Genomic DNA, 26821 nt, shown 5'->3' with positions numbered 1-26821 from the left:
TAATTAAGCCATAACACCTGCAAAAGGTTCCTGAGCCTTTAAATGGTCTCTCAGTCAGGTTCAGTAGGAATCCCAATCATGGAAAAGACTGCTGACCTGACAGTTGTGCAGAAAACCATCATTGACACCCTCCATAAGGAGGGAAAGCCTCAAAAGGTAATTGCAAATGAAGTTGGATGTTCCCAAAATGCTGTATCAAAGCACATTAATAGAAAGTTATGTGGAAGGGAAAAGTGTGGAAGAAAAAGGTGCAGAAGCAGCAGGGATGACCGCAACCTGGAGAGGATTGTCAGGAAAAGGCCATTCAAAAGTGTTGGGGACTTTCACAAGGAGTGGACTGAGGCTGAAGTCAGTGCATCAAGAGCCACACAGTCGGAACCTGGGACATGGGCTTCAAATGTTGTATTCCACTTGTCAAGCCGCTCCTGAACAACAACATCAGAAGCATCTTACCTGGGCTAAAGAAAAAAGACCTGGTCTGTTGCTCAGTGGTCCAAAGTCCTCTTTTCTGATGAGAGCAACTTTTGCATCTCATTTGGAAACCAAGGACCCAGAGTCTGTAGGAAGAATGGAGAGGCACACACTGCAAGATGCTTGAAGTCCAGTGTGAAGTTTCCACAGTCTGTTGATTTGGGAAGCAATGTCATCTGCTGGTGTTGGTCCACTGTGCTTCATTAAGTCCAGGGTCACCATAGCCATCTACCAGGAGATTTTGCAGCACTTCATACTTCCTTCCGCAGACAAGCTTTATGGGGATGCTGACTTCATTTTCCGGCAGGACTTGGCACCTGCCCACAGTGCCAAAAGCACCAAAACCTGGTTCAGTGACCATGGGATTATTGTGCTTGATTGGCCAGCAAACTTGCCTGACCTGAACCCCATAGAGAATCTATGGGGCATTGCCAAGAGAAAGATGAGAGACATGAGACCGAACAATGCAGAAGAGCTGAAGGCCACTATTGACACATCCTGGTCTTCCATAACACCTCAGCAGTGCCACAGGCTGATAGCTTCCATGCCACGCCGCATTGAGGCAGTAATTGTTGCAAAAGGGGCCCAAACCAAGTACTGAGTACATATGCATGCTTATACTTTTTAGAGGTCCGATATTTTTCTATGTACAATCCTTGTTTTATTGATTGCATGTAATATTCTAATTTTCTGAGATGGGGGATTTGGGGTTTTCATGAGCTGTAAGCCATAATCATCACAATTATGACACATCACGGCTTGAACTATCTTGCTTTGCATGTAATGAGTCTATCTCATATATTAGGTTCACCTTTTAAGTTGCATTACTGAAATAAATGAACTTTGGCACGATATTCTAATTTTTTGAGTTTCACCTGTATCTATATCCCATGTGCTATGGATAGAATAAGAACGTGGCTCAAGAACATTGTCATGCAAAAAGTAATTAAGTACTTCAGCTGTTTTGCCTTAATAAGAATGAAATAGGCTCTCACTAAATAGACTGACAGCAATCAGTTGTTAGCAGTAAGCTAAGTAAACTTGATAAGTGACATGGCTAGAGCATTGATGGGTAGTGATATTGTTTGGTTAGGACAGAAAAAGCAGCAAAGAGTTGGAAACGATCTGCTTCAGCTACCACTATCTGATTATGACAGTGTGGATAGGAAGTTCTCTTTGCCCATTATTTCATTTTTTTTTCATTAGAGACCTCACAAGAGGCTTTACTTCCACCCTACCACAACACTTGGGAATGTAATATTAGGCACAGCAACCAGAAGAAACTCCATATTTGCATAGTAAATGCAACTTGTACCCTAGTAATATAATGCACCATTTTATTTGGAAAATAGCAATTTTCATGCATAGAGTTCTAAGTCAGCATGTGCTCCAACAATGCGTATTATTATGATCATAGATGATGAGATGCTGATGCTGATGATCTGTCATTTTGACAGCTTGATACAAATCCTACTTAAAAATGTTCTTGGACATCTTCCTTGAGGCAACTTCAAAAACAATTGTGTTTATGGTGGGGAAAACTGTTGTATAAATTAGGTCTATAGTAGTTGGTAGATATCTAATTTGTAACTTAATCCCGAGAGGTAATTGTCTATAAATTTCATAAAATCATACCTATAACTCCTAATAAAAACAGGGCTCTGCCAATCTGTTAAATCCTTCATAGATTTTAATGGTTATTAAATCAATTGACTCTAAATCTTACTTTCATAAATGAGTCAGACAGTATTTTCCAATTACTATCATCTACCACCTTTCTAAAGATTAGATTATTCTGATTGATTTTTTTTTAAAGCTCTTCAGTGCTTTTGGATTTTTTTTCCTTGTAAATTTGTTGGAAAAAAGTAGTTTGAAGTGGATGTACGAGAGGAGAATAACCTCTTGAAATGATGTTTCTGACACTTCAAATTTCTCACAACTGTAAATAATCAAAGTAGCCTTCTGGTGTCTGTCTGTTTATTTCTGATAGGATGTTCAATGTTTCTATATTAAATGTTCAGATATTAAGGTTTTCTGTGCAGTTATCAATGTATGTTTTCCAGTTTTAAAACTACAAGAAGGACCCAAATGGATCAATGTAAAATTGGTGCTTCAAAATTAAAAATTAACATGATTGAAAATTAGGACATTTTGAGACAATGATACTGTTGACTTTCTCTGGACCATCTACATTTCAGGGCTATTACTATCATGGCACCATTACCAATCCAGAAAGCATTTACGTGATATATGATCATCAATTCCATAGGAATGCTCTTGAAAGGGATTTATCAATACATGCAATGGAATACAAAAAGTCAAGGGGGAAAAAAAAGACCTTAAAAGCATAAACAATGTTAACTAATAGCCCTAACACAAGTGATACATTTTTAACAGTTCACATAATTTCCTATAGGTTACAGCACCTCCCATTATATCTCTATAACAGTTTTCAACTAACAAGCACCTTCCAGACTGATTGTAGTCTTCTCATCTTGAAGGCATTAGAGTGGAAGAGTCTATTTCAAGGGTCTTCAAACTTGGCAAGTTTAAGACTTGTGGACTTCAACTCCCAAAATTCCTGAGCTAACATGACTGGAGGAGGAATTCTGGGAGTTGAAGTCCTGTTTGATAGTATTAAGGAGGAGAAGGAGGAGAACAAACTTCTTCTAAATTATCCATTGAGATGTAGTGCAGATATAATGTTTTGGGGCTCCTTTTCATAACCATAGAAATCAACAGGATCCTGCAAGCTTTGACATTCAATTTTATCTCCCACAATGTTAATGGAAACCAGAATTCAAACATATGTTTTTAATCATGGCTATATGCTGGGTTTTTTTCAGCATTACCATGAATATGAAGATATTGTATTCATAGATTGTCCCCAAACTGAAAAACAGGACAGGGGAGGGAAGTAAACCTGAACAACATTCTTCTTTTCCTGGTCAACATATCTTGTTTATTTTCTCATGAATTCTCCTATTCAGACAATATTAGGTGTTACTTTTATACTGATGATGACTATTTTAGGCATACAACCATATATTAACTGGAAAATTACCTTGGAACCTCCATTAAAAAATGATGTGTACATTGGACTTCAAAAAATATCTGAAATATAAAATTTGAATGTGCAATTCACACTAGCAAATTTGAGAAAGCAGTACCAATAAAAATTCCTGATTTTTCCATAGGCATAAACAGGCAGTTTGGTAGTACTTTTTCTGAGGAATACATATTTTCATGGGTAATAATTTTGTCAGTCGATGCAAGTGTTTTGCAAAAATTTGGCAATTTTTTTGGAAGTTCCATTGCTTGTGTTCACTTTGAGATAGATCTAAAATTGAGATTACTTTTTTTCTCTCCTTAATTAAAATGTATCAACCCAAATATTTGGGAAGGGTCTGTGAATTATAAGCCATCTAGAGTAGCCCCGCAGTGACATAAGCAGAAAATACATTTAACAAATCAAATAAATAAAATGCTGTAATGCCTGATATAATTCACATAGCAGTCTAAGTGGGATTCTTCCCTCCCTCCTAATTCAGAGACCAATTTAAGAGAGATTTTCCTCCCTAAAAATATGCAATGACACAGAACTTATTGAAGATGGAAAAATGTAGTGAGAAATTTTAAGCTATATTGAAAAAATGCAGTGAGTAGCATTGTGTCGTTTTGTAAGCAGTGAATATTTGTTGAAAGAAATAAACATTTATATTGTTGTGTACAAATGTTTGCTTCTGCCAACTTTGTTGTAAAAAATAGTAAGGTACAGAGAACACTGAATGGTGTTGGTATAAACTAGATTTATCTATGCACTTTTCTTTTCCCTTTTTCATATCTCATGCCTTTGATTTTTTTTTCAGCCGCTATTTCTTACTCCCTTTCTGTTTTGTTGTTATTTCTTTTTTTTTGTTTTTGCATAATGTTGCTTATGCCATGAGGGAATAGTTTGGTATATTCAAATATAAATGTTTGTAAATAACATGACAATTGGATAATTCTGCCATCTTCCAAAATAGCTAGTGATAACTGTTTTTGGAGACCTAAATCAGACATTTGGCTTGATCAAGAATTAACATTCAAAATTATAAGAATAAAATCAATGGATTTATGGGGATATGAGTTACCAAGGAATGCACTGTACTCAGCAAGTATAGCACATTTCTTTTTCTCAGCTAGGAAGTATATTTTGAAATATCATTCAAATTCAGGCAACCAAAAGGAAGTTCAGCCTTTCACATACCATTTCTGTTTTGGATTTCATGAATCTGCTGATGCAACTAAACTTTCCAAAAAAAACCACCAAAACCCTCTGCTGCAAATATTTATTCCAAAGTAAAACTGTATTAATTTTGTGGGATTTGTTTCCTGGTCAGTGGGAAAGATTTTGCTCCCCAACTGATCTAGATTACTGACTGGAGAAAAAACAAGTTAGTTTCTTTGGTCACATGGGTACATCAAAATATTCACAATTTCCTATTTCTGACTTAGCAGTAGTCTTCCTTTCTGCAGAAAGTTACAATTTCTGATCAAAGACACAAATCTGTTCTTTGACTGCTAATATAATGGCTCTCACTGGCTAAAAATATTAAACATCAGCAGGGTTTTTGCACATATGTAGCTGTGTAGTTCTTTTAGCTAAACCATCTCTGATATTGTTGTTAGGAATAAGGGAATGGGTACACCAGACAGCAGTAAATTTACACTAATTATGCCTCTTTGTATTAAGGATAAATTCCAGTCATTGTGAGCCAAAACATCAGAGATCTAATAACTTGTCTTGGTGTGAGCTTGTCGTAGTTTGGGAGAACAGCTCAGTAATGGGATTAGATAGTTTATTTGTTTGTCAAATTTATACAATTACCCATCTCACATGAAATAACACTGGGCAACATATAATAAAATCATAAACTGAAGGCCATACTTAATTTTATTGTTACCTCCTATCTTTTCATCGTTTCTTGGGAGTCTGTCATGGAAGGCTGGGTTACTTTACTTATATGATGGGACCATTTAGTACTCAGTTGGTAGTTATCTTGAAATACACTAGAGTGATGTACTAGGGGGTAGTCATTTTGTGAGTGTTCATGTGTTTCTATTATTAACTGGCTAATGTATGTTACCTGTAAAACCAAACTATAGATATAACACAATAGTGACACAGAGGAGGACCTTTTCTAAGATAGGCTGAGGGAATTTGAACCCTGTACAAAAGAGCTGAGAGCTGCATTTTAGCTAGCGATCACTGTTCCCATGGTGGAAGAAAAGGAGCTTGCAACATTGCTGAGAAGAAAGACTAATGCTAGACCCAGGATGAACAGGGAGGGGGAAAGGGCACCAAGGGCCTGCAGCTGAGAGCGGGGGAGGCTTTAGGATCAATTTGGTAGTACTTGGAATGCCTCTAGCTGGGGGAGGAATGAAAAGACGTCTGAGACTCTCAGTAAGATGGTTACTAATAAGGGGAGGAGAAAACCAGTTCAAAGATAATGCAGACTTTCATGTTCAGGATAAAAATCTATTGTACCATGCAATTTTTAAAATACAGAAACCTTACTATTTATTGAAAGTAAACATTAGCATGATATGTTTGTGGTAGTATCTAAATAAAAATAGAAACCCCGAATTATTTCACATGCGCTATAATCATGGTCTATGCAGCTGACAAGAAGTTACATGGTTGAAAGTGTAACATCTGTCAATACAATACAATAGAAAAATAAGGTAGGAAAGGAAAGATATCTGGACACTTGCTTGTTGCTTTAGATGAACTTTCTGCACAGTAGTTTTGTAGTTTAGCAAAAACTAGACAACTGGCTGCTTTCTCATTGGGTCTTCCTTTGAGGCATAGGTAGTACAATCTGATGTGACCAGAATGAACATTAAATTTTAGGCTGACCATATATATATTTTTAACCCAATGCTAGATGGTCCTGTGATCCTTTAAGAAGAGTATGTATCATACATAAATAAAAACAATTGTAGTGGCAAATGAACTTCAATAATAAGTCAGTGTTTATTTACCTAAACTGATATATAGAACAGCCAAGGGTGGGCACAAAAGCAGTGAGAAAGGAATGACTTCTGATTTCCTCCCTGCTTCCCTGTTGACTTTGCTTGTGGGAAGCTGACAGAGAGCATCAAAAATCACAATCCCATTACCATGGGGACAGCAACACACCCACAACATTGCAAATAAATTGGTCTGAACAATTTTAATTTTAATTCCACAGGAGTAATGGGTCCCAGATTTTTTAATGCATTCTTTAAGTAAGCAGATGTTAGATACCTTGAAACTGTTGAAGAATAATGCTTTGTTCAGGACAACTTGAAAGTACAAACAAACAAGTAAACATGAATGTTATAGTTGTATACAGATAGTAAACATATATGAGTTTTCTTCATGTTGTAGCATCCAAAATGTGGCAATTTTTATTCACCTAACCTGTTTATAATAGGATGATTGCTGCCAAAACAAAACCTTAATATCTACCCTTATTCTACTGTAGACTCTGGTGGAGAAAAACAACCAAATCAAGGGCACCTAGAAAATTAACTAATTATTTAGGTCTACTTAGCTAATTAATTAATTAAAATGGGCTGCATGTGCACACTTTTGTTTTATCAGTTGTGTTCAACTACATTTATGTTATTAAATCTAGTTGCATTTACTGTATGTCCCCTTCTAATTGTTGGTAGCAAGCAAATGTTTTAATAACAGCAGATTTGGGGAAAGAAGGGGTTTCTGTAGGGTACTTCCTGAAAAGTTGTTTAGTATGTGATATTTATCATTTGTCATTGCTTTATTCTCTTGCTAAGTATCCTGTATTTTTGACAAAACTTTAGAGGGCAAGTGTAACCAATAAAAATACATTTTCTCCAATTTCACCCCATCAGATGAAGGACTAAATCATGAATGCAAGTTGTGCAACCAGACATTTGATTCTCCTGCCAAACTGCAGTGCCATCTAATAGAGCACAGTTTTGAAGGAATGGGGGGAACCTTCAAGTGTCCAGTCTGTTTTACAGGTGAGTACTCTGATAGGACTCATTCATTGTGCAACTTGACTTTAATTGACTTGTGTATATTCTTCAGTGATAACATTTATGTCGCACTATTGACATTGGGATTCTATCTTTTCAACATTTCTCTCACAAAATATGTTTTTATCTGATTGGTAGGATGGGATTTGGAGATGGGATCCTCTTGCTATGTAACAGATTCTTCTGCTTATTCAAAACATTGGGTGAGAGTGGAGGAATATTTCTGCTAATTTGCCTCCATAACTGCATTCCTGCATGTCACATATTTGGCTGGCTTGGTAAAGTTACAGAGACTGTTACGTTTCTGGATCACAACCACCCTTGAAAAACTGATAAACTGCCAAGACAATTTATTACTTATTGAAAATATGGAGAAAGTAATTGGTTAGTTTTTCATATTAACAGTGAGATCAGCAGGAGGCTGTTAATTGAAAAAAGTCTTACTTTACCTTTTCTTGCCCAAATCTTAGTAACTTTGTACCTTATTACTGGTTTTTTCTTGGAGTCAGTACGTACTTTAATGTCTGTTTTTAAAGTAAGCGTTTTTAAAGCAGTATATGATACAGTATATGTGAAAATAATTTGATATTTTCAGGTGAAAAAAACAAACAAGTTTGTAGAGCTCCCCAACCCCCAAATGCACGGGAACTAGATTGCATGCACGAAACCATCCCCTTTCCCACACCCACACCATTGCTTCTGCTGGTCCATGGAGCCAGAAAGATTGGGGACCACTGGTCTAGTGTAACTTGGCAAGAAACTAGGAAAGCATGAGTTCTAGTCCACCTGAGTCATGAAAGCTGGGCAACCTTGCCCCAGTAACACTCTCAGTCAACTCATCTCACAAGTTTGTTATTGTGAGGAACATAGGAGGAGAAAGGAAAATTAGATAAGTTAATTTTCAAAGTAATAAAGGCAGGATATAAATAAATATATACATACTGTACATAAAAATAGTCTACACATGTTTTGAGTATGACTATAGTTGGGGTATGCATGGCACTGATGTTTCCTCACTACAACTGGTAATGGTTGTTATTGAAATAAATGTGTGACTATTTTTGCAGAAGTTAGGAATGAAGGAGAATACACCTGCTATGTACAAGTGGGCTCTTATCCTGTCATTTACTATCACTAGTGGTATCAGTTCAGTGAAATACTCTAAGACAGGTGTGTCCAACCTGTGACCCACAGGCCACATGCAGCTCTGGACAGCTAGTAATTCTTGCCTCCAAGATAGTAAACATTAACTATGTTATATTTTTATATGCGGCCCAAGACAATTCCCTTCACTCAATGCAGCCCAGACAAGCCAAAAGGTTTGACATCATGCTCTAAAATACAATCCTATTGATTGTCAGTTAAATGATCATTGTACCAGTATCATAGACTTCCAGGCTTAAACCAAATAGGGTACTCTTGACGCACTGTATGTGGATTCCTACACCAGACTAAAGAATGTTGATCAAATACATCTAAATGCAACACAAACAACACATGGCTATCTGGGCCTGTACAGCTTGCATGTTGATTCATTATGAGTAGTCAGCATAATGACTTGCAGCTGAGTCACTCTATTGAAATATATGAAAATAAATCTTTCTTGCTTAATCACTATATAATGCATGCTGCTGTTACCCAGTGATAAGCATGCATTTGTGGCTTTATTCGATAAATCATAACTGAGTACATATTACCCTTTCGATCTAGATTACTGCATCCTCCAAACTGCCTTACTTTCAGATTATTTTCAGTCTACCCAACAGCAAATCGTCCACTAACTTTTCCTTCTGCAACCAAACTAATCCCATGCCACAGCTCCTCCCTACAATAGTCAGTGTTACCAGAATAGGGACTCATTCAAATCACATATCATTCTAGTGGGAAAAAACCCCCATCTGTCAGCTTTTTACAGATCCACTTCCTTTAAGAGCAGGTCTCTTGCACAGTGTGAAACACAAAGATTTTTTGGATGAAACATAACCTAAAACTATAATTGGAAATCTAATAATGTAAGGGCAGCATAAAAACATTTTATTTCTAATAGCAGTAATGCCATTGAACTTTACAATTTAAATACAGTGTCCCGATGCAGGATCTGTTTTCTAAAAGAGTAAAGTCAGCAGCCTGCACAGCTGTATATCATCAATAGGATGCCATTCACAGGAGTGTTATTTCTACATTGAGAAGAAAACCCCAAAAATGTTATTTCTTGTTCTTTGGCAGCACTTTTCCCAATAAAACAGAGGCAAGCCTTGCTGCTATTTCTAATTATTGCCTCCTACTTACTAGTTAAACATTTTTCCTCTGTATTATAACATTTAGTTACTTGTGAGCACACAGGTTGCTCTAATAAGGTTTGAAGCTAGTTTTGTTTTAAACATTGTGCCTGTCAACCATGCTGGTTTGGTAATTCCCACAGTAGAGTTTTTGTTTTGTTTTCCACATTTTCTACATGTAGACAAAAGTCATTAATGTTGATTTTATATGCTATATTTTTATCTAAAGTGTGTTGTAGGCAACTTTTAATACCATTTGTGATTCTAAAGTGTAAGTTTTGGCTGTGTAATAAAACGTTAGAAAAACAACCCTATTTCTGTTTCTTTCCACAAATAGATTTCCCAAATAACATCAAGAACAACATTTCAGCTACAGGCTTTATAAAATGTGTTCAAAGTATTGAAACTCTTATTCCAATATGTATGTTGAAAATAACAATTTCTTTCTTTTTTTCTTTTTCTTTTTGCTGGTGGGGTAAATAGATACAGCACATTAATGATAGACAATGATGTTTTAGGAGTAATATGCTATTAAATTTATACAATGTGCAGAATATTAACAAGAACTGAGAATCACCAATATAAATTTTATATGGAAAATGGAATCCAATACTTTTTAACATGAAAAATGTGATTAAAATGTATGACTCATAAGAACCCTGTTCTAATTCTTTCTTTCTTTTTTTGTTGGCATTCAATTAGAATTATTTTAATGATTAGGAATGGAGTCAAAGTTAAATGCCAGCATCTTTAATAAATCCTTACTCTGCCTATACAAATTAATATTGTATATGCAAACTTTTTTTAGGTCACAGTGCACCAGGCATCCATCAGAAGTCAGTTCTGCCAACCCAAACACTGCCTCTGGCATATACAATTTAATTATTAATACTATGTCTCCTAGGTAAACTGTTACACAGTCTTAGGGCCTTGTTTGTAGTCATTAAAATTGAACATGTTTATATTATTGAAACCTTTGCATTCAGTGTGTACTCAGTGTTGATCTTAAAGTATCCAAAGAGAATTTACCTGTAGTTCTGATTCACATTTACAGATATTGCCCCAATATAGCTGTGGGATATAATTTTTAACATTAATACATTTCTCTACAGAATTGGTTCAATACATTAACACATTTCAATACAGGATAGAATCAACTGCAAATGCACAAAACAGGCTTTAGAATCTATTACTTCCAAATTTTTCAGTAGCAAGATTTTTAATGTTGAATTTTAGTGGAGTATGATTTAATTTTAAATTGTCGTGGTAAAATGGGAAAGGTACAATTCTAAATGTTTGTGATTTAAGTGTTATTTGATTATGTTTTTACCAGACATATAAGCATGGCTCTTTACAAAGAATAGAAAAGAAAATTAAGACTTGAATGTCGAGCTGAATAATCATGGCTGGTGCCTATTATAGCAACAGTATAATCAGAAATTACAGGGTTCTTTGATAATTGTACCCTTTGCAATTGCTGTGAGTAATGAGGAAATGTTCACTGAAAAAATCTCTCAATGTATAACAAAAAATTCACATTCTTCTTTTTAATGTTTCCAGTATTTGTTCAAGCCAACAAATTGCAGCAACATATTTTTTCAGCCCATGGGCAAGAAGACAAGATCTACGACTGCACACAATGCCCACAGAAGTTCTTCTTTCAAACAGAATTGCAGGTATTTTGCTTTTCCTCTGTTTGTATAGAGTGGGGCATAAAATATATTATTCATTAGATACTAATTATTAGCCAAATTGCTCCAATCTATTGGTTTCCGTGAAGTTCTACGATGCTTCCTGAGAATAGGGGTGAGGAAAGATGGATCAGAAGAAAAAAATATATGTAGTCAGATCACGAACTGTACCTCTTCAGTTGTTTCTGAGAACTTTAAAGCATGTAAAGGAGGTATATAAATTGGAAAATGTTTTTTGTGTTTTTAACCCCAAATAAATCATTGGATTTTGGAAGTTCTACCAAACTCTGTCTGATCAGCTGCTGTTCAAAACCTGAAACATTTTTGGTTCTTATAGGCTTTCAGTTTGAACAATACTCATAATGATCCTGGAGTGCTTTTGCATGTCCCCTGCGTGGTCTGGCATCTTGTTTTCAGCTTCCCTTTCCTCCCACAAAACTACTGCCAGGACGGAAGTTTGCACGTGCTATCACTGACAAAAGTCCGTATCTTGGATTTTTCATAACACAGACAGACAATATGATCTGAAATATGTATGTTTTGGTTTGGGCACAGACTTCCCAAAGCCAGCTGTTCTATGCCTAGAATGGTTTGTGCATGGAACATTTTCTACAACCATCCTATAGTGTGGATTTGGAAAATCTGGACATTCCATTTCCCTTCTCCAATAAGGATGGTTAGAAAGCTATAGATTTTTAGCCTCATAAAGAAGTAACTGCTGTGTATGTATCAAATTTAAAATAACAGTTGTAAATCAAAAACAAAAAAGCCTTACTGTTTCATAGAAAAAGAATTATCAGTGCTACATCTATAGGTGCCAAACTATCTGCAGGAGACATGGATAGTGTTTGTGAATCCCAAAATAGCAACATCTGGAGAATTGCCGACAAGAATGCCACAATCTCATGAGGTTACACAAGAATCAGGACATTAGGGTCTCACAAGATTTAACTGTTTCACCAGATACCTACCATATTTTTTTTTAAAAAAAAATTGGACAACAAAATAACTGTGTGATTATGTTGTCATTTAAAATACTGTTCATTTCTCCCACCAACATTTTTTGGTAGAACGAAGTGGTCCCTGTTGCTAATATCTTGATAGCAGTTGCTAATATCTTGATTCCATCCAAGAAATCACTTGAAACAAGCACCATTCTGAATTTCATTGTATGAATTTTTAAGAGTCCTGAACCCAGTACTTTGAAAGCTGATATATTCTTTGTAGTAGCAGATAGAATCTGTAATCGCTCACCCCCACAAATAATTCCACATCCTACAAGCAGTTGCTATTGTGTAACGTTTGTTGTTGTTGTTAGTCAACCCATCACAATCCTATGGACAATGTCCTCCAGGTCTTCCTGTCCTCTGCCATCCCTCAGAGTCCATTTAAGCTCACGCCAACTGCTTCAGTGCCAACTGCTTCAGTGACTCCATCCAGGCCACCACATTCTCTGTCGTCCCCTTCTTTTTGTCTCAATTGTTCCCAGCATTAGACTCTTCTCCAGTGAGTCCTTCCTTCTCATTAGGTGGCCAAAGTATTTGAGTTTCATCTTCAGGATCTGGACTTCTAAAGAGTAGTCAGGGTTGATCTCCTCTAGGAGTGAATGGTTTGATTGCCTTACAGTCCAAGGGATTCGCAGGAGCCTCCTCCAGAACCATAGTTCAAAGGCCTCAATTCTTTGGCGCTCAGCCTTCCTTATGGTCCAACTTTCACAACCATACATTGCAACTGGGAAAACCATAATCTTGACTATATGCACTTTTGTTGTCGGGGTAATGTCTCTGCTTTTTAGTATGCTGTCTAGATTTGCCATAGTGTTCCTGCCCAGGAGCAAGCATCTTTTAATTTCTTGGCTGCAGTCCCCATCTGTGGTGATTTTGGAGCCCAAGGAAATATAATCTGCCATTGTCTCCATTTCTTCTCCATCTATTTGCTAGGAATTGAGAGGGCTGGATGCCATGATCTTAGTTTTCTTAATGTTGAGTTTCAAGCCAACTTTTGCAGTCTCCTCCTTCACCTGCATCAACAGGCTCTTTAGTTCCTCTTCACTCTCTTCCATTAGAGTGGTATCATCTGCATATCTGAGGTTGTTGATATTTCTCCCAGCAATCTTAATTCCAACTTTTGATCCATCTAGTCCCACCTTTCTCATGATGTGCTCTGCATATAAGTTAAACATAGGCAGGTCAGCAGTATATAGCCTTGCTGTGCTCCTTTCTTAATTTTGAACTAATCAGTGGTTCTGTGTCCAATTCTCGCTGTTGCGTTTTAACCCACATATAGGTTTCTCAAAAGAAAATAATCAAAGGCTTTAGCATAGTCAATGAAGCAGAAGTAAATGTTTTTCTGGAACTCCCTAGCTTTCTCCATGATCCAGTGTATGTTGGCAATTTGATCTCTAGTTCCTCTACCTCTTTGAAATCCTGCCTGTAGTTCTCAGTCCACATACTGCTGGAGCCTAGCTTGTAGAATTTTGAGCATAACTTTGCTAGCATGTAAAATGAGCGCAATGGTGCAGTAGTTTGAACATTCTTTGGAATTGCCCTTCTTTGGAACTGGAATGTAAACTGACCTTTTCCAATCACTGTTGAGTGTTTCAAATTTGCTGGCAACTTGAGTATAGCATTTTTACTCCATCGTCTTTTAAGATTTTGAATTGCTCAGCTGGAACGCTGTCTTCTCCACTACCTTTATTGTTGTTCAGACTTCCTAAGGCCTATTTGACTTCACATTCCATGATATCTGGCTCAAGGTCAGTGACCACCCCATAATGGTTATCAGTGATGTTAAGCTCCTTCTTGTATAGTTCTTCTGTGTAATTTAGATGTAAATTGTAACATTTAGATGTAACTGATCAGATGTAACCATAAGAGTGCGGCAGGAATTTGGAAAGCACAGGAGAGACTTGCATGAGAAATATTTAAAATGCTTGTTTTAAAATGGGTGGATTGCCACCTCTGCTCCAGGAGGACATGGTGGCACCAGCTAATGTTCCTGACTAACCCTGCACAATATGGCATATGAAGAAGGAAAAGAGAAAAAGAACCAAATTTGGGGCCTGAACTGCTACAGAAGTATTGAAGGGTCATCACAGGGACAAATTATATAGAATTTAATAGGATAAACTGATTTTTTTTCCACAGTTAGCCTTTGTTCTCAGTAGTAGGAAGGAGGTACAATATGCACCAGTACTATAATCCAAGAGTTGTGATTTTATTGGTATAAGCCCTATCCTCAATTTTGGCTTGACACAATGACTAACTGTGACTACTTTCATCATCTACAGATTTGTTCTGTTCTGTTATACATACGATCACTTTGTTCCAGCTTCTTACTATATCAATTATATTCATTTGATGGTAAATACAAGTGTGGTCATTCTCATATCCAACTAAAAGTATTTCATGTATAAGTTAGTTGGATCAAAAAATTTCTAGAGGTGTAGAACTAAACTGTAGTAATGGTTTTGCTAGCTAAATATTTTATTATAAAAAGTTGGGAAAGGCTTAAAAATACTGTCTTAATTATTATGTTACCCAGTGGTTCTATTAGTCTCATATAAATTCCCATAGAATTCTTCTTATCAGGATTTCATCTTATTTGGCAGTTCTTTTCTTGAACCTAGAAAAAAGCTTTGTCCTTCATTAAAAGTAATAATGTTGAGTCAGTGCTATTTTGTTGTAAACCCACATTCTACTTTCAGTGGAATACTAGAGAGAAATGGAAAGGTAGAAATTCTAAATATTATTATGTGAAGATAGGATTATTTTTTTTAAAAAAAGTAAGTTGTTACTACACAGCAACAACTATGGATTTGCTAAGAAAAAAGATTTCTATTTCACCTACTGAAAATTAAGAAAATTGCATATCTAAAATTATTGAACTGTTTTTTAGCTTCAACAAGCTAGAAATAGATATTGCAGCATTTTTAAAAAATAAGATGAATGTACCAAATGAGGTAACATGTTGAAATTTATACATTCATAGTTTACACATCATAATGGCATACCAATAGATTGATGAATCTAAGCATCTAAAATTGTTATTGTATCACATTTGCTGTGATAAAAAATAATATAATACACCAAAACTGATTACTATTGATGAAATGATATCTATTCAAAGAATTATTTTCTATAGCTTTTGAACTAATCTAGCCAAGAAAACCCAGCTTCAACAAAATTAGCAATGTGGCTTCCCATTTCACCTGCAGTTGATTCTATAGGTCCTTGTGGCATGCGCTTGTACTATAAATGTGAATGTTAAAATACATATAATCTTAATTCCACCCACTTTTCTTGCAGTGGAAAATGTGTATTGGAAACTGGCACTAGATTGTGCTATAAAAATGGCTGATAATGTTTTTTGTTCATTAATGTGTGCCTCCAAACAGCCATTGTCCTTGGAAAAGAATTCAGTGCAATAGTGGCTTTTAAATGAAAGGAGTTTTAGCACAAGTTTAGCAGGGGCAGTTTGTTTATAGTTTCTCAGGTTTTTTTTTCTCCCCTCTCTAAATTTATTCTCAACAGATGGTCTAGAGTTCAAAATGTTTTGTGTATATCGCTTCACTCACTGATAGGTACAGTTTTATCTGTGATTTAGGGAACCACTGAACTGAGCTGACTATAGAATTCCTGTGAAGGCCTAATAAACCAATATAGGTTAGCATTGCAAACTGGGATTAGATACAAGAGCTATGAAAATAGTTTAGATATTATCATAAGATGATAACCATTGTGAAATAATTGCAATCAAATTTTGGTGATGGTAATGCAGCACGTGGTTACTATTGATAATTAATTATTCTAGCAAGGGCATCTGAAAGGCACTTTAAAAATTCAAAATTGTAGCTGCATGTTTGGAACCCTGGCTTGTGATATGCATTGTGCATTTTTGGGAGAAAGGAACAAAACAAAAAACATGACAAAAAAGACTGCACAGTATAAAAGAAAATTCTGTACAATTTCAACTGCTTTGGCTTAAATGAAAGTGTAAATTTGTGTGTCTTCCCTTCTGTTGGAAATAAATTTAACACTTTCCTGATACTAAATAAAACTTCTGAAAGAATGGGGAATACAGCTGTTTATCCTTTATGGTCAGTGGTGGGATTCACATTTTTTTACTTCTGGTTCTGTGGGTGGGGCTTGGCAGGCATGGCAGGGGAAGGATACTGTAAAATTTCCAGTTAGAGGTGGTATTTGCCGATTCTCCGAACTACTCAAAATTTCCGCTACCAGTTCTCCAGAACTGGTCAGAACCTGCTGAATACCACCTCTGTTTATGGTAAAGAAAAGATATAATTACTTTTCCAAAATTAGAAAATGCAGAGAATGAGAATTTAAAACTGCTCAGTAAAGTGATACAGTGCAACAAAAGGACATGTAAAGGCCAGATTTACAAGTAAAATCCAACAGGTTGATTTAGGAGAAATTAGAGGTAAGCAATATTTGGCCTCCAAATATTTGGCCTCTGTTTTGAAAGTATCCAGGAGCATGCACACACACACATACACACACACAAAAAAAAAACCCCAGCTGTTTAGTTTTATCAAATACTTAGTTCACAATTTTCAGTGTTTTATTTATTTTATTTGGCTATCTATTCTACAGGCCAACAAGAAGAAAAGTTGTTCATAATCCATATTATAGAAGACAGAGGTTGGGTTCACACACTACACTAATTTATAGTGTAGTTTGCTTTGTTTGATCCTAATGTTTAAAAATTCTTTTTAAATCTCAGTGTATGATCCGAAGAAATTGTGGTTTATTCAACTAGAGATTGCTAGCGAACTCTAGCTTAGTACAATAAGTCAACCAAAAGTACTTGTCATGTCTGTTTTATTGATGTATTGCATTTTTATGCAATTTTAATATAAAATCTAAGATCTGTTCTGGGTTAGTCAAAAAGCTAAACAATTGGAGTGACATTTCAAGTGTGCTGCCATTTACAATACTATTGCTGTTGAGCTGCCACTCATTAGATTGTTAGTTGTTTGCATTTAATTTTAAGACTGACAAAAGCTTGTAGTCTGTTCTTAACAAAAGAGATTATAACGGAGTTGAAATCAAGAGTACTGACCGCAGTATTGCCTTAGCAATTATTGATAAATAACCTAAAGACTGGGAACTTTCAATTGAAGCAGATTAAATGTGAAGAATCTATTCTTAAGGGAAAAAGGCCAAGAGTGTTTCTTTAAGTAAAATTAAGAATTAAAGTTGACAATTCTTGATCCATGGGATGAATGAAAAAAGAACTGTCATTGTTTTTTAGTCCCTGAAATTCAGCTGCAACTGCACATTAGGTCAACCCAATCTTTTGACTTGTTTTTATTTAAAAGAAAGCTTATATGAATTCCAGTTAATCTCAATCAGCTGAAGTGAAATAGTTTCACATAATAAATAGCCTTATTTTTTCAGAAGTCACAAGGTTGACTAAATTCTGGCCTAGTTGCTATACAAATAAATAATCAAGTTGGAGTTTACATGTAGAACATCCCTGCTGTTAATTCAGAGGCCAATGACTTTGTGTCCTTGAGATGTTTTAGATTAAAACTAACACTAATGTCAGCTGACATTAAGGGACAAGCAACAGTAAAGGATTATGGTAGGGGTGTCAAACTCAATTTCATTGATGGCCACATCACGGCTATGGTTGGCCTCGGGGAGCCAGGGGTGTGGTTAACTGGGTAGGCATGGCCAACTAGATGGGCGTGGCCAACTTGATGCCACTCCGCTAACTGATAGCATGTTTCCTCTTCGCATTGAGTAGACCGAGCTAAAACCACGCTGGCCTAATTGGGTAGACCGGGCCAAAGCTACATTGGTCTGATCTTTCCTCTTCGCACCAGGTAGACTGGGCTGAAGCTTCACTGACCTGCTCTTTCTTCTCTGCATTGGGTAGACCGAGCCAAAGCGACACAAGTAGACCAGGCCAAAGTGACACGGGTAGACCTGGACAGCCCCGCAAGCTGGATCCAACCACATTGCGGACTGGATCCAGCCCACGGGCCTTGAATTGGACACCCCTGGATTATGGGAACAGGAACGTCAGATTGCTTTCTTCAGCTTTAAAATATGGTTGTGTGAGTTCATATCAAAATGATATCTTCCATTTGTGATACAAGAGATTAAAAATAGTAAAATAGTGAGATTTGCAGATCATGAATCTGTTCAAAATCTCTTAATTTACTGGGGTATAGAAACTGAATTTAGACACAGAAAAAAAAGGGGGGGGATGAAGTTTATTCTAAGTCTCACTCAGTTCCTGGCGACTATCTGGACAGTTCTATATTGTTTAATTGGCAATGTTAAAGAAAGTATTTGCTACTGTCTCCTTCCATGATGAATGTTTCCCTTTCCACAGGCCTGCAATATTTTTGGTGGTCCCCTGTCCAGGATCAACCACATACAAACTTCTTTAATTTTTTTCAAGTTTAGCCAAGGATGGTTTGGTGCTGCCTCTACTGGGGACAGACTTATAAGTGATGTGCTATTTTCCTGGCAGTCCGTTTCCATTTCCCCCAATAGTTAACATATAGTTTGGTATGAAAGAAATACTTGGGGAAAAATATTTCTTCTTTGTACTTTTTTTTCTTTTTGAATCATATTTTAAAATTTTAATGCTTAAGAAAAGAATGCTTCAGATTCCTTCCACTGCTACTTTTCTCCCCTGGGGATTGAAGGATTTTACAGATATATTAGTCTTTCATAAGTAATTCTTTCCTGAAAAAGAAATTTCCTGGTCTAGAGTGTGTGAACTCAACCTATCTTTGATTGGCCTATTCAAATGTAATCACTCCCAGTGGGTAGGTGGTTCATTAGTCCATGAATATTTATAGCTCTTTGTAAAATACACTACATCAGACTTGTCACAGCTACATTCTTATAGTACCAAGAAGTATGTAAAATGATTAAATAGCTTAGCTATGTCAACGTAGACAATTGAAATATTTTTCTCCCTACAGGGACAGTTGTAATCATGTATAAAGTAACCTTTCTTTTCTTCAAAGGCTCTAAATATTGTTTAGATGTTATGTCATTTAATTTCACTATACTTTGAAAAAATTCAGCATCACATGTCACTTTGTAATCTGGATAATATGCAATAAGTAATTGCACAGATAGCAGTCACTTAGATTTGTGTGAATATGTATGTGTGCTTTTGTAAAACTCACTGCACAGAACAGTAAAGGGAAACTTTTGTTTATGCTATTATATTTTTGGCCTACTTTTCAAGGGAGGAAAATGTTTTCCATTATGGCTGAAATGAATTAACTTTTTGCATAATATTGAGAGGAAATATGAGACAGTCATTACAGCAATGTTTACATTTTATAATGGTTTATAGGTTTTCTAAAACTAAAAAAAGAGTTCCAGAAAGTGGAAATTGTTTGCATCATGGCAAACATTCAGTGGAATGTTCAGAAGGAAAGATTTAAGTCCACAAAATTCATACAATCAGTGCTACTCAAACTGTATTCCTCAACTTAGTAATAACAGGTTCTGTTAGATATAGTGGTTAACTATGTACTGTCTGCAAACCATAATTTATATCTAGCATTATCAACTTCTTTGCTTTCTAATTAATTCATAGTTGGGAATAGAATACAATACAATACAATACTTTGGACAGAAACCTAATCCCACAAAACAGTGATTATTTTCTTAACTGGATGGTTTTGAGCTGTATTTTGAACCAAATAATGTTGTATATATATATTCTTCAGTATACAAATCTAAATATATATGGCAAATGAAGTATTAAAGCTGGGCCAGAATTAAACTTTCATAGGCCAGATACATTTTCTAAAATCATCTTTGCTTTTCTTGCCAATATATCTCTACTGGTGAATGGCATAAGCTCCATTCAAAACTTGTTAGCTGCTCCATTCTCTTGCAGCTAGAATTTGTCCTTACATTTTCTTTCATCTGATCCAGAGTTGAAAATAAATTACTGCTATTTTTAAGAGCCAGAAGTGCTCTGGATTATTTCCCTCTCTCTCCCTCCTAATCCATTTCTAACTCCTTCATGGATAACCCTAATGATGGAAGCACTTTAATGTAAGATTGTTTTGTATTTTTCTGACATTTGGAAGCAATTATAACAATGTGTTGATCAGTAGCCCAAAGAATCTTGAACTTTCCATGAGACCGAGGACATTCCTGGCCACATTCAGTGTTTTTCACTAATTGCATTATCTTAATTATATTATTAGGAAAGGAACTCTAGTCCATCTTTTGACTTGAAATTATACAAATTGAAATCTAACCTGCTAGAGAGGATGAAGTTCAAAAAAACTGAAAGAAGATTTTACCCTATACTAATGGCTCTTCAAAATTCTTTTCCAAAATAGTTGTCAGAGAAATTGGAAAGATGACTTCTCTGAATTATTCTTCCTGAGATTATTAAGGATAGCATACTGTTAATTTACAAAGACACAATTTTCTTTAAATAGATTTGAAATGGAGACCCACAATGGTGGAAGTGAAGATTTTATTTTATTTAATCATAGAAACAGTATGTATGGAAAGTTACATCCTTTCAGCTGCCGAAAGCCTTAATCGGGTATGGCATCAAGATATCCCATTATAAAAGTCTCCTCAGTACTAACATTCGAAACTGCTAAAATAGGCCAATCATAAACTATACATTCTTATTTGTTGTGCAATTAAATAGAGGAAATCACTTAGCTAGCAGGTACATTATTTGAAATAAAGTAATTTCCAGACTATAAAATAAGAGACTTAGACTTAATAGAGAAATGCTTGTTTATTCTGTGCCACTTCAAATTTAAAGATTTATTTCAGTTCAAGACAAGCATAAGATAGCATCTAAAACTTTAGGATCATGAATCTTCCAAAACATGCAAACTTATGTAAATGGTTGAATTGGTAACACAAAAGTCTACAACTGTTCTAGGACTAAAATCTACAAAGAGCCACCTAATGGATTAATATTATAATTGTAATCTAATATTACAATTATATGTGATAATATATTAAAGGGAAAAAGGAAGTAAAATAAAAATAATAAAATGTTGTTCTATTGCTATCAATAAAAATAAGGTAAAGGTAAATGTTTTGCCTGTCCAGTCATGTCCAATTCTAAGAGGCCATCATTGTCTGAGGACACTTCCATGGTCTCCTGGTCAGCATGACTATTTGTTAAGGCACATGAATGCTGTTATATTCCTACCAAAGTGTTATCTATTTATCTACTGGCATTTGCAAGATTTTGAACTACAAGGTTCGCAGGAGCTGGGGTAAACAACAGGAGCTCACCCCGTTACGCTGCACTTGGGTCTCAAACCCAGGCTCTCAGCTTTCCAGCTAACAAGCTCAGTGCCTTTAATGTTGAACCATTATGCCCCTATCAACAATAATAAATAACAGTAATAAGTGTGGTTGGTGCAATCCCAAAATAATTGGAGCGCCACTTGAACATGATCAGTATTGACAAATTCACAATCAGCCAATTGCAAAAGGCAGCTTTACTTGGAACAACTTAAATTCTGCAATGATACCTGTAGTCAAACATCCATATCTGCCTTGACCTGAAAGGTGGACAAAAATGCCAAATCCAGTCTGAACATCTGGCTGATTGTATAATGAATCATAATAGTAATAATAATTTATTAAACTTATATGCCAACTCACAATGACTGTGGGCAATTCACAAGCACTAAGCAACAAACTAACAATAAAATAAATAAAAGATAAAGGATAGCAAGTGTAATGAAGTGAGGGTTATCTCTCTTCCTTACCAAAAACCTGAGTGATACCACTCTCAAGCATTTTGTTCTCCAAAAGGAGTGTTTATAAAGGGGTATTTATAACTGTATTGGGCAAAATTCTCTCAATTTAGAGAGGCTTTCTTCATGAATGGATGACATCAGACTCCCTAGAAGCATGTTTTTATTATCAAGCACATTATGAAATCACAATGGATGAAACAAAAGTGGAGCAACAGAAATAGAAATATTATTAAGATTCACCCCATTCCTGAAATGAGGGTGAGGGCAATTTGGCTGCAGTTTTCATAGAAGAGATGTCACACATTTGGACAAAAAAGGTATATTACTTTAGTTTACAAGCATTTGTTAGAGCAAGGCATTTACAGAATAGAACCTATGTATAAGTGGCATTCCCATTTGTAGCCTTTATTGTAATACTTGGTGGCAAGTCTACAGCTAGTAACAGTCTCTGCCCGGCAGAGCAAAATTCCATTGTTCATGAGAGAGTGGTGCTCGGTGTAAAAACCTGGGATGTGGTAGGCAAGATGAATCATGCTTAAAAGCAGTGCTTGCGGTGCTGTCATTTAGAACAGGAACACTGAAGCTTTAAACGAAAGTGAAAGACAGGATAAACGCCCTCTTTTAAAAGTGGGGAAATTCTTAAACTGCCTAAAACAATAAATCTTTGCCATTGATGACTTTGCTGAGGGCAAGACAATTTGGCAAAAGACTCCTTTCCCTTGAGAGGAGAGGCATAGGATTGTTTTTAAAATGTAAATAGAGTTACAGGAAGACAGAATCTGACAGAGAGCTAGGGGGAAAAAAAACTTCTGAACTGGAAGAGCAGTTCAACAGCAGAACCAGTTTCCAAGAGAGGTAGTGGATTCCCCTGCACACCATACATGCAAGTGAAAGTAAGGTTGTCCTCTGCCTTTGACACTTCACATTGATTCTTGCAGTGAACAGGGAAATCTTCATCCAGGGACTTTATGATTCTGGAATTTTTAAAGGACATTAAGACATTATTATTATATATTATATGAATAGCATGTGCCAAAACAGCCTGGTGTCTTTCAAATGTATCTATCAAAGTACAGCATCAAATGTATCTATCAAACTACAGTAGTCTCTGATCAGCAGGCACACTGGGGATGATAGGAATTGTCATCTAATACATCTGAAGCAGGGGTCTCCAACCTTGGCAACTTTAAGACTTGTGGACTCCCAGAATTCCTCAGCCAGCTGATCTGGAGAGTGCTTGGTTCAGGAAGAAACTATAAACATTGTGAAGAAAAAGGCTGAGCCTGGCTATATTCTTAGAATAGACTTTTATATTTTAGAATTAAATCTTTTTTACATATATTTCTAAATAACTCAGATACAGTGTTCTCTCCAGAATTATTAGAGGCATGTACATACACATAAGCTCTTTCTACTGTAGAACCTTTGTTGGTTTTTGCTACTTTGCTGCATTCCAAGCCCTGCTTGGAGTGATTGGGGAGTGCAAATGATATGACTGAAGGGCCTCCCTTTGCATGTTTTATGCTTGACCTTTTCTGTTGCTCTTTTCTGATAAATACCACCTTTACCCATATTATCTTATACATGTCTGTTCAAAAGCAAACTCCTTGAGTTCACTGGGAAATATTCCAGACTTCACTATATAGAAGGTTGCGGACTTAATTCATTCTGCATGGATTACAATTTTAGATTGGATTTTTTTTTCCTTAATAGAATTATTACCTGTCTTCATGCTATGGGAAATGAATGCTTCAGCAGGGCTTATATATTAACCAATGCCTATTTATACATACTGAGAGCCTAAAAGAGGGAAACGTGAGTTCTTGTCATAACCAGAAGTGGAAGATAGCTTAATGGCTTTGGGCAGTCATTTTCTCTCAGTCCTAAATATTTCTGAACTACAAGTTCCATCATTCCCTTGCAATATAATTCAGCAATATAAGGAAAGCCACTTTGCCCATCCCTGCTCTAAAGCATTCGGCAAAATAGATCCCCAGCATAATCTGTGGGCAGAGACCAACAATATAGGTAGTGTTACAAGTTACTATTTTCACCTAAGATTTCAGCCTACTGCTTAGAAGGAACTTAATCTCTTTTACTGGGAACTAATTTTCTTCTCAACAACAGATCGTCAGATGGGCAATAAGTGCATTTATGTTACAGAGAAGGTACCTGTCTTTTGTTTCTTTCCCCCTTCTCTATAGGTATACATTGTACCATATAGTGAAATACTATTAAGAGTACATTTTGCTTTGTTTTGAATTTGCCAAGGTGAAAGGTGATGGTGCAGGAAAATGGGTCTGAATATTTGCTGTGCCAGAGACAATAAGAACTCACTCCCATGCTCAGTTATAATTCATGACTATACTGGTGGGAAGTCCTTATCCCTCTGTGGAGTTAATGCATCTCTACTGTAGCCTGCTGAGAGCACCCTGCCTTCCCTCCCACCATCTGTGCCTTCACTTGCATGCCGTTGCCGATTCTCTTTACGGTGAGATCTCTTGGTGTTAAAACTGTCAAACTACTTCTACTTGGCAGAAGTGGCTTGATGATCTGTATCAATGTTAAATTGTTGTCTAAATGGAAAGGGGCTGGAAGAAAGATTTATTACAGGCCAATTGTACCAATGAGCTTTTATGCCTCTTTCAGACTGATTCTCTGACTTAGAAAGTCTCTAATTTGCTTTGTTTGGAGGTTTTTTATGCCAAAAATACAGCAGTAAATGGATATATATATATATCTTTCTTTCTTTTACTGGTATGCTGAGTATATGTGTTCATGCGCACACACATGCATTATATAAGCATTTAGCCAGCATTTGCCTGAAGTGCAGCAAATGGAAGCATATTTACCCACCCATTGCCTAATTTGCACAGGCAAGTATTCCTTCTTTCCTTGTGTTTATTTGCTCCTGCAACTGAAGCAAACCACTCAGAGGCAGAGAATTAATTGCCTCCATGTTTCCCAAGGCAGGGGAGTCACATGTACAAAAATTATAAGTAAACAGAGTTGTATCTAGACTAGACCCCATATGAAGATTTTTATAGGGTGAAAGGGCTGCCTGAAGAGACCTGAGATATGACAACTGCCTTGATTGAAGCATAGGCGGGTCAGAATTGGACCACAGAGATTTGTGATGGCATTCTTATTACTATGACCCCTTGCTGCTGTTCCTGGTTGTTTGACTACAATAAGATGGAAATAGTTATATACCTTGCATCAATAGAACAAGATTTATTTATGGATTTCACAGTGTGGGTTGTTGTCATTTGTTGATAACACATCTTTAAAACATAAATCATATCTAGACCTCAAATGCCTGTGAATAATTTTAACAGATGTGATGTCAGAAGAGGTTCACTGTGGCAGAAATGACTTCCTCTGTGTGTATGTTTGTGTGTGTGTTCTCCGGCTATTTTTATTTTTCATGGTTACTATCAAAACGATCTCTAGCTATTTATCGTTCTGTGGTGTTTTGTTTTTTGTTTTTCATTTGTTGCAGTGGATCAAAATAGCTTACCTTAAAGAAGGTTTTCTATTTGGGAGCAGTGCATTTTGCTAGCACTTAAACTGCAGCATATTGATTGTTTCCCAGCTACCTAGCATATTATCATAGGAGACCTGTGCATAATATAATACAATTATGGAAAAAGTATCAGCACCATTGGAGAGGGCAGGTGATTTTACCCGATAAGCTACACTCTACTATTCTTAACTGTTTTTCTTTGATGGATCTTTTAAAAAATCTCAGGCAGTGTTCTGTGCCACTGGAGCACTCATGGGGGGGGGGTTGTTTGTTTGTTTGTTTTAAGGAGCAGAATTATCTGCCTTGCATTTTGCGGCTTTGCTGTTCCACGAATCTGATTAAGAAAATACAAATCTTCCAAGAGACTTTTTAAGTTTTATGACCACCCCAAACCTTGCTTTTCATCTGCTCTAAGGAAACTTTATATCATACTGCAAACACTAGATTGGGCTGAGGTTTTTTTTTTTCTTCATCCTCTCATCTTATCTAATGAGAGGAGCATCATGCCAAAGTTCCATACCTCCAAAATAGATACTGCGAGAGCGACTTGAGCAATGCACAGGTTTTCTTAGGTGAAATATCACTTTCAGACGACATGGCCGAGTAGCCAGGTTGAAACCCGACCTGGTATTTTATTAATTTTGCACTGAGATAAATCCTGAAATTCTGACAAACTCCATGACAGGTGAAATTCCTTCTTGCAGGATCTGCTCAGCACGCGGCTGCTCATTTCATTCTGTTCTGAGGCAGGCAACAGGAGGGCAGCTTTATAATCAGCCCTCAAAGGACCCCCAGCCGCCCCAGAGTCCTGGGCTGATTGAATAACTCCTAGGCCTCTTCCCCTAGGCCTCCATCAGCAGGGGTCCTGTGGAAAGCAATCTCCTGCAGTCTGGCACAGAAGTGAGCTTTAAACTACTATTTTCTGCTCTCCAGAGGAGCCTGGAGTACTAAAAGATAGATGGACTGCAGATATTTTATGAGAAACTGTCAGAAGAAGAGCAGGGTAAATGTTTTTTTTTTTCCCTTCTTCCTCCTATCTTCTTTGAGTCAT

The 26821-nt window shown here is 36.4% G+C and overlaps 1 protein-coding gene across 7 annotated transcripts in view; it reads left to right on the top strand.

The window, feature by feature from the left end:
• The window catches only part of ZNF521 (zinc finger protein 521), a 298810-nt gene that overhangs the window by 252782 nt on the left and 19207 nt on the right, over window positions 1-26821 (top strand). For all 7 annotated transcript variants that reach the window (XR_015748880.1, XR_015748879.1, XM_087961647.1 and 4 more), the window contains 2 exons: window positions 7372-7503; window positions 11358-11473. Coding sequence is in view for 5 of the 7 variants with exons in the window: in XM_087961647.1 (XP_087817773.1) it covers window positions 7372-7503; window positions 11358-11473 (248 nt within the window). In the remaining 2 variants the exon portion in view is untranslated. The remainder of the gene's footprint in view (window positions 1-7371; window positions 7504-11357; window positions 11474-26821) is intronic.

The sequence above is a fragment of the Notechis scutatus genome, chromosome 3 (assembly GCF_049901735.1).
Source record: "Notechis scutatus isolate UNSWTSFEM ecotype Mainland chromosome 3, rNotScu1.2, whole genome shotgun sequence".
In the NCBI taxonomy this organism is placed as follows: domain Eukaryota; kingdom Metazoa; phylum Chordata; class Lepidosauria; order Squamata; family Elapidae; genus Notechis; species Notechis scutatus.
The sequence above is the reverse complement of the archived record's forward strand: the minus strand, read 5'-3'. Positions and strand labels throughout refer to the sequence as shown.